The sequence below is a fragment of the Haemaphysalis longicornis genome, unplaced genomic scaffold (genome assembly GCF_048455015.1).
Source record: "Haemaphysalis longicornis isolate Haplotype H1 unplaced genomic scaffold, Haemaphysalis longicornis Haplotype H1 scaffold_4, whole genome shotgun sequence".
Lineage (NCBI taxonomy): Eukaryota > Metazoa > Arthropoda > Arachnida > Ixodida > Ixodidae > Haemaphysalis > Haemaphysalis longicornis.
The window spans coordinates 224,375,389-224,384,883 of NW_027526361.1; the positions used below are offsets into that span (position 1 = coordinate 224,375,389).

Sequence of the window (9,495 nt, forward strand, 5' to 3'; positions counted from 1 at the left end):
TCTGATGTAGGTTGCGAACACGAGCGTTGCGACGTCCTTTATTGTACTCGGTATTCATTTGTTGTGGGATTTGGGGTGACTTTGAGGGTGGCCCATATATGAGGTGGTATCGGCTGTAGTGCTTCATGGGGTTCTGGTATAGGACGGCCTGAATTCTGGAGGACTGTATGGTCTGTAGGGGTGAGCGTAAGGCGAGAGAGCTGGCTGGTTCTTTGGGCTTCTATAAGTTCGGAGAGCGAATTATGTAGGCAAAGTTGAAGGAGCTTGTTGGTGGAAGTGAAAGCTGGTAGTCCCAGGGCTGTCTTGTAGGCTCGACGGATACGAGCATCCAATTTGGAGTGTTCTTGGGGTCAAATTTGGACGAATGGAGTGCCATATGTAAGCCTGCTGAGCAGTAAGGCTTGCACAAGTTGGCACGTGACTTGTTCTTTGAGACCGTGTTTGTGCATGCATATACGACGGATGAGGTGGGAGAGTTGTGATATTGTGGAGTGTTGTTGGGGTAGGAGTGCCGTTCCAGATCCATCTGCGTGGAAGCTTACTCCCAGAATTCGTAATGTCTTCACTTGCGGGATGGGTTCCCGGTGAATCATGACCTGAGGGTCCGGTGCCAGGTCTGGAGGTCTTCCACGGGTACGTGCACAAAGGACGAGAAGGGCTGATTTCGAGTGGTCAGAGGTGAGGCCGCGTGGTGCGAGGTAGTTGAGGACGGTGTCCACCCCTTGTTGTGAAGCGGACTGTTGGGCACCGGATGACTCTTTGGTGATCCAGAAGGTAAGATCATCCGTGTAGAGAGCATGGCGCAGGTTAGTGATTCCCGAAAGCTGCTTAGACAGATCTAAAAGGGAAATATTGAACAATAAGGGGGAGATAACCAAACCGTGTAGGGATACGTTGGGGAGTGTGGGGATCTTTGGGGAGGTCAGTGATACGAGTCGGACTGCGGCAGTTCGGTCGGCTAAAAATGCCCTTACATAGTCGAGGGTGCGCTGGCCACAGCGTGTGGTGTTCAGTCCATTGAGGATGGCTTCATGGGTGACGTTGTCAAAGGCACCACGTACATCCAAAGCTAGGATCTACCTATTGGCTGGTGGACGGCGAGAGCTCGTGCCGTGGTCGCGAGCGCTTGGCACCGTAGGCGGTGTCGGGAGCCGGTTTAGCTTATTTCACCCGGACATTGACCCTCACTGTCCTCTCTGCGACGCAGCTTACTGTAACTTAGACCATATGCTATGGCAGTGCCCGGCGTTACAAGAAGACGCCGAACTCATCACAGAGGAAGAATGGATCATGGCGCTCCACAGAAAAGACTACTACACACAACTCCGGGCTGTCCAGAAGGCTATACGTTAGGGCGGAGGTCCTAAACCTCCCGCCACCCGCGCAGGTGCGGACCGCGTCTGCTCTGGACGGTCCTCTGGGCCGCTAGGTTAGACCTTCCGGACCTAATAAAGTTCAATGTCTGTCTGTCGATGACGTTGGCGCCGCGTGCCTTGCGTCTTCTTCTTTGTTGTCATCTTCCTTCGGCGTGTCTTGTTGTGGTAGTCGTTTCTCTCATACGATTTCTTTGCATGCATCACAAGGGTATCTCCACTGTATTATTTGCGGCCGTGACTGGGTCGTCTGCGCCCCGTCAAGAGTACTAGGACCGCGAAGAACGTACTGATGCTGCGTAGCTTCAGAACTTCCGCACCCGAGGTCCTTGGTATGCACGTAGCTTTTCATAATTGGGAATAGGGGGCTTGTTGAATGAAGGCAGAACGCAAACTCAACGATAAAGAAGCCAACAAAAGCCCAGATGGTTAATCAGTCCTTTTTTCTGCGAAAAAAGACATTTCGATATTCTTAATTTCATGAACACAAAAATGCAAACTGGGACAGTTATTTTACACGACATAAAAATTTCACAAATTAGAAACCGGCCGTAATCGCTGTATGTCTGGACGGAGATTGTGTTAGGGCTTCTGTGTTGAATTCACCTAATATTGAAATATGCTTAATAACTGTTTAATAACAGCTTTTTATATAATTAGAACATAGAATATTGTACAGTTGATGTAGGTTATGACATTTTCATTTTATAAACACTCTGCCAATCTGTTTGCGGACCTTTGAGTAGTTTCAAAACTTTATTTCTTGTCTTTGACTGGTTGTCCTAAACCGTTGAAGGTGCGTAAAACGCCCGACTTCAAGTGACGGTTGGCAGTGGCACATAACATTCCGGAAATCAAAGGTCGATTGTACTGTTACTCATGTTTGGACATGTGCTTGCAGTGGGTCAGGGGTTCGTGAAGACACTTGTTACAGTCACCAACGTGAGCACGTAAAATAACGGTTTAACGCAAATACCGGGCAGTAACATCTGATTCCTCGTCTTCCCGTTTCCTGTCAACCACAAAATGCGTACGTTTGCGCAGGTAATGGCGCACGAGATGACACATGCCTACGACCCGAATGCAGCCAACCCGGACGCGAGCGGCGTTAGCAAAGAGCGGATCTCTAACCGAGCGCTCTGGCATGTCGGCGCCCGGATTGCCTGTCTACAGCAGCAACACGGCGAGGTGACTGCGCCCATACTTTAACCCTGGTTGTTCAGGGAACTAGGGGGATTTCTTGACACTGCGTCCTTTTAGGTCACCATTGGGTGGCGTTGAGCAAATTTTCCTCAGTTGTCACAAATATGCAGCTTACAGTAAAGCCCGCTTATATCGAACAGCGCGAGGATTGTAAAATAGTTCGATATAGCAAAAATTCGATATAGAAAGTGAAGCAAAAAAAAAAAAAACTTACCTGAGAGCAATCCTGCCGTCGGAGTCACGAGCTATCGCTCAGCTCTTACCACCCTGCCGTTCACCACCAATGCGACACTTTCTCAAAAATAAAACAATCATTTATTGGGGCGAAAGAACTCCGTGAGTGTAGCCTGCTTCTTGGATCGCAACGCGTTGCTCGTGACTGCTTGCTCCACGGTATCTAAACAGTCGACAAGCACAAGACCGCTGCCCGCTGCCCGTTGAAAATAGTACTCAATGTGCTTCGCGGAATCTTGTACGTCCCGGCGACACTGGACTTCTTTTCCCCTTCTCAACTAGCCTAATAATTTCCAGTTTCGTTGCGAACGTCAGTGTCGCTCGTTTTTTCACGCTGGCCACGGAGCCATCACGACAGAGCGGAGACAAACTCAGACAAGCATGGATACAAACGAAAAAATTCCCCCGCATTTCCCCGAGGGGGAGAATGTGAAAGTGCGAATGCACGGTTGTCGGCCCGCTTGCGGCGCTTGCGCTCGGCCCCCGCAGCCCACCGCCTCGCCGCCTTCTCTTCCATCTCTTCCATCGGGTTTGTAGTATCACGTGTACACCTCGGATCGAAACCTGGCTCGGATCGAAACCTGTCCTCGGATCGAAACCTGGCGCCGGATGCTGTTTCTTTTTTAAATATGGAGGAGCACTGCGGACGCCGCCGACGCCGCCGCCGACGCCGCCGCCGGCGGTGGATGGTTTGGGGTCGCTTATAAAGTGCATTCGAAGCAAGTGCGGACAGCGTGTGGCGCGGACTTGAAGATCGGTGACACCGCAGCCCGCAGCGCCCAATGTGGCCGGTTTGGACGCGCGCGAGCTCGCGCGGGAGTCCACCCGCGCCACCGCTACGTGCCGCTGTATAGGCTCCGGAACGATCGCCGGGTGGCGCTGCACTCTCCCCTTCGGTAAGGTCCCTAGGGACCTCACCCTCCGGGGGAGTACGCCGGGGCGGCCGCCGCTTCGGCACGTGCTTTTTAAAGACGATAGTCTTTCTTGGGCTACTTAAACCCATAAATTTTGGTCTGTCTGTATGTCTGTGTGTCTGTATGTCTGTCCGTCTGTCTGTCTGTGACTGGATTCAGCCACCCGGACAAAGCAAAACAATGCCTGCGCAATAGTCTTATATAGTCACAGCTAAATCTACCCGTCTTGGTCCGGTGTAATGTTCATACTTGTCAACATTGTTGAAGAAGAACAAGACATTACGCAAATATGAGTCAACAAATCAATACAGAAGTGATATTTGCAGCGTTCCTTTATAAAAAATCAAACCTGCTTGACTTTTGCGAAATTAAATACTTCATCAACTGCAAAAAAAGAATTCACTCCGCCGTCGCCTGCTGTCGCCAGCGCCACTATAGCTTCTGGCGCCATTTTAAGAAATCAACCGGCAACAGTTACGCAAGGTTCCACTAGATAGTTTCCACGTTCTGCTTGCAACGCACGTGGAGTAGGGAAACGCGGTTCTATAAACGTTGAAGTAGGGTGCCTCGATTAACGCGCGTCTTCGCCGTACGGCAGCGTTCGCATCGAGACACCCGGTTTGGAGCAGTGGAACGCGGGAAATTTAAAATGATTTAAGCAAACCTTTGGTGACTTTACCTTGGGAGGAGCGCGACGCAAGAGGAACAACATGAGAGGTGAGCGGTAAAGCGAAGAGAGGCATTTACTTGGCAAAAGTCGATAAAGACTATCGTCTTTTGACGACATTTGCAACGAAAGGAGCAGATACGCGGCCAATTTTTCGCTGCGCGCGTGCTGCATTTCTCGCGCTATGAAGAGGGCTGGGTAAAATGTTCTTTCGACTTATGAAAGCATACACATTAGCACGTGTCCAGCAAGTTCGGTTTACACGTAGAGTAGCTACTGGGTCCATTTTTGCCGGTGCTTGTCTTGTCGTCTGCTAGAGACGCGTGGTCTGCTACGCGCCAGTCGAACGGCCGAGCGCCCCGGCGGTTTCACGGGATAAAGAGTGCTCTTGTGGGCGGCCCTTGGCTGGTCTAACCACCTCAGTCATCGCGAAACGACTGCGTCTGGTGAACGGCTTTTCAGCGCCCTAAGCAGACGCCCCCCGGCCCGCTCCTCCGCGTCTGGCAAGTGCATGCGCTGCTCGCGCTGTCTCCCGCACCGCCTGAGGCCTCCAGCCTCCTACTCACGAATGCGAACAAAGCGACCGCCGGCTACGCGAGCCACTCAAGCCAGCACGTACAAAGGGCGGCGGGAACACTCCTCACTAGCGAGAAACGAAAAGACGAAACTGAAAGCGAAGCAAACCCCCCATATTGTTGCATGGTCAGCTGCCACGACAGTAACAAGGCGAAAGAAGAGGATCCATTCGTTAAATTCTGCATATTCCCCGCGAAAGCGCACCAAAAGGGTAGACGGTAAGCATGGATCACTGCGGTTCGAAAGGTGAAATAAGTTGGCATATTTTTTTTTGTATCTGTATGCTTTCAGTTTACATTACCCGGCTTTGAAAATGCGAACTAGTGTTCTAACAAGTCTTCCACTCTACACTTTTTTAATGCATGCTGCCAATGATTGTTTTCCGCTATAATAAATGAACTTCGGAGTTGTTTAGCTGGTGCCGTACGATATCGTTCATATATAACACAATAGGTTGACATTTTGCATGGGTGAAAAAAAATAGTTTCTAGCGATTTACCTAGCTGTTGTAGCTCTGGTCCGTCTTGTCACTGTGACTTGTGTTCTGGACGGGATTGCTGCGTTGTTCGTTTTTTTCCCGCATTTACAAATACTGGTAATTAAAAGAGTTATACACCAAATTCTGCGTATTAATAGTAATTAAAAGTTATACGCCACAGGCTGTTATGTTGTTTCCGCGAACTGTCACGCTAACCCATACTTGTACTCCAAGCGGGTGACAAACATTGCGAACAAACATTTCTTCAAGGACAAGTAAAATGGAAATGCGGCGCTGTCAGCGCACCCCTTAATTAGCGTGTGCCTCTCTAATGCGTTTTTATAAGATGCAGCTGATTATTTCAAGAGTAAGAAATAACCTATTAACCATAATCAATCACGGTTATCCTACATTTCTTGCAAGCCTCAGTGTTTCTGCAGTCCAGAAAGTCCGGATGTTCGAAGCGCGAGCACGCGAAGGGAGTAACAAACAAGGGAAAAGTACGCTGTGACAAGCTGAACAGGTGTCGCCTTGCAGAAGAAAAGAGCAACCGACGACCGCCGAACAACGCGTTTCCCCCCTTAAAATCGTCGGGGCAGTCCGCCGGTCGAGCGGCGGGAAGCAGGCGGCGCGTCTGTATCAGACGACAAGACAAACGTCGAGAAAAATGAACTCAGTAACTACTCTACGTTTAAACCGAACTTGCTGGACACGTGCTTACGCGTATGGTTTCATAAGTAAAAAAAAAAATTTTGCCCAGCCCTCTTCCTAGCGCGAAAAATGCCGCACGCGCGCAGCGGAAAAAGCACGTGTCAAAGCGGCGGCCGCCGCCGCGTACTCCCCCGGAGGGGAGAGGGCAGCGCTTCCCTCGCCCGGCAAACTTTAGCTTCGCCTCGCTATTGAGGAAAAGCTTGTCGCATGCCTCAGGACAGCAAAAAATCCGGCGCGGGAGAGTTCGATATATCCATTGGTGGCAAAATCACGTTCGATATAGAAAGTTTAAAATGCATGTAATTTTTATCAGAATTCTACGAGGGTTTGATATAGGCAATAATTCGATATATCCGTGTTTGATATAAACAGGCTTTGCTGTTTTTGGTGCAATACGCAATCTGCTGTAATTCCGCGGCAAATATCCGCGCACGCTCAAGTTTTCTGGGTTGTTTCGAGAAATACTGGCATTCCACAACAGCGCGTCTTATAGCCCAGATGGGGTTTGGGGTAAGCAATTAAAAACCTGAATTTAAAGGTGATGGCTTATGCAAGCCACAGATTTCATTGTTCCTTTTCGAGTGTGCATGCGTATGCATTGCACTTGGCTCAATGAATACTCGTTTCTGGTTCCATACGCAGGCGAAATTCGGTATAAAGTGTTCCCTTCAACTGGTTGGGCCACTCTAAGGGACCATTTACACAGCCGTCGGCGACACCATCACGGCACCGTCCGCATCATAAATATGCGATAAACATGGAACGAAGATGTATACAAACAGGTCATGCAGGAGAATCACCTGACGCAATGTTGTCAGTACAGTGCCGTTGGCTGAATCATCCGTTTTTTCCCAAATTGATGTTGCTTAATATACAATGCAACAAAAATATTTCGATATGTATTACGCATGTTCAGTAAATTTCTACAGCGATTAGGTTTGAATAGCAATATTGCTGAAAGCTCAACTAACTTCTCATACTCTGCGAAAAAGGCCCCGTTTAGGCATGTTCAGCCATGATGGTTGGCAACGTATTACGCGTTGATTTCGCAGTCCTGCTGCAGCTGGTACAGCTGGTCTTCGTTACACAGGCTACATGTCAAGCCGCAACAACGATAAGGCTTTTATTTTTCTAAAAACACTTATTTTGTTTTAATACAGAGCTCGACCAAAAAGTGGGTGGATGCGTCAGAGAGAGCAAGAATACGGTATTTGCCTTTCTTGCTATAGCCTCTTCATAATAAGGGGCCACTTTATTGCCTCCTTGCTACCCGCCGTGGTGGCTCAGTGGCTAAGGCGTTGTGCTGCTGAGACCAAGGACGTGGGTTTAATCGCGGCCGCGCTGGCCGCTTTTCAGATGAAGGTGAGACGCGAAAAGCCCCTTGTGTCGAGATTTAGGCGGGCGTCAAAGCTTCCCGTATGTACAAAATTAATCCTGAGCCCTCCAATACGAAGCGTCTCATCAACTGGGTTACCGTCGGTGTAATAAACTTCATAGTTGCAGTTGATTTCGTAATTGCTGAGTCTTCAAGGGATTTGTGCTGGTTACCGTGGTGCCCATGGTCTCCTGAACAAAGTCCACCATTGTTAGCTCCTGCTATAGCGTAGCCAGTTTAGTCAGCCATTCTCTGCGGTTATTGCTTCTATATGGAGTGGGGTATAGGCATACCATGTGCTCTTGATTTGAAACTACGTCGCATACCACAAACAATGGAAGGGGGCTGTTGATGTGGCCTCTGAACGCGTTTGGCTGGGACATTTCTGGTTTGGGAGTGAATGTGTGTCCACTGTCCGCGTGCTGTCTAAAAATTAAAGCCGCTCCACTAAACGTGAAAGCTGTCCGAAGTGCAGAGCAGTGATTCACCATAACGGGCTGTGGCACCGTTATACGCTCACTGCTACCACCCATCACGCTCTTCACCGCCCTGCCTCACCACGTAGAATGTACTACCATTACAGGGATCTTGGCCTTCGATACAGTTGGTTGTGTAAACTGCCAGTACTTCTAGTTTATTGGTGGTGCCTGTGTCATGTCGCAATTTTATGCTGTTTGGTGCTTGCATAGATAACAAGAGTGGGGGCGATCTCAACGGCTTTTCGTGGGAAAATGTCAAGCTTAGTATCCTGCATCTCATTTATTTGACGCTAGGCATTGGACATTTGATTTCGGAGTTCATTAGTGCCTATCTCAGAAAATGGAAGTTGTCTTCTTGAAGTCCTCTGTTTTTTTTTTCAAGATTCTCGTAAACGTGTTGGATGCATCGACTAACTGACTACAAAAAGGAGGCCAGAAAGAGGCGGCCAGTAGAGGAGGTCAGAAATTTTATCGAATCGACAAAATTCCTCTCTCTCTGCACTAGACGAATTAGAATTAATTGTTGAAAATGACTCGTATTCAGTAGCAGAGACAATCTGACGATAAGCAACCGTATTTTAGGCCTTCTCCTCTAGATGAACGCACCCGAACAATCGGTTTGTTATTGACTAAAGCCAGTCACTTAATCGAATTAAAAGTTTTAATTGACGCCACGCCCTAATTTAAACGTTTCTTTTATCGTGCTTTCACGATGGCCAGTTTGTTGGGTGGCCCGCGCGTACAGGCTGTGAAAGATGTTGTAAAGCCATATGAGCGCTAATTGTAATCTGTTGCTGTGCCACTTTCCTCAAGTTATGCTAAAGCCGCCACCTTAAATGATTCCACACGTTTTTACCTCTTCAATCGGCGTAGGCGAGTGGCTGGAACATCACAGACCTCGAGCCTTCCGAGTACATGGCCGACTTCGTGGCATCGGTGGTGTCGTACGCGGCCTACAAGGCACTACCGGTCTCGGAACACCGCACCCTGGGTTCCTTGGCGCTGACTCCCGACCAGCTCTTTTTCGTTGCCCGGTGCACCATATGGTGCGCGGCGCGTGGCGTCCCGTCGCGTGATTCCGGCTACTCCGGCTACGCGTCCAAGCGGGCCCGTTGCAACGTGCCTGCGATGAACACGCCTGGCTTTGAAGTCGCCTTCGCTTGTCCGCCCGGTTCTAGAATGAACCCCGCGACAAAGTGCCGATTTTAGTGAGCTTTTCAAGCACACAATACGTGAGGACAGTTTCTGAATGTACGTTTCAAAGCGACTCTAATATTTCTGCATTTACAGTTACTGTTGGTCTATGAAAAGCATTAGTTAGATGTAAATTGACCTCCCGCTTCTGATACAATCTAACTTTTTTGGGGGAAAGCTTGATAGAAACTCTCAAAATGTTACGCAAAAGTAACAAATTTTCTTTGGCGTCAACCCCATTTTGGTGGTTCAACTACATGAACGATCTTGGTAATAAAACCATAAAAACCT

At 48.9% G+C, this 9,495-nt stretch overlaps 1 protein-coding gene across 1 annotated transcript in view; it reads left to right on the plus strand.

Moving 5' to 3' along the window:
• Positions 1-9,219, plus strand: part of LOC144180241 (neprilysin-1-like) — a 32,901-nt gene extending 23,682 nt beyond the window's left edge. Inside the window, exon 7 of the mRNA XM_077708620.1 lies at positions 8,884-9,219. Coding sequence (XP_077564746.1) covers positions 8,884-9,219 — 336 coding nt within the window. The remainder of the gene's footprint in view (positions 1-8,883) is intronic.
• Positions 9,220-9,495: the final 276 nt, after the last annotated feature.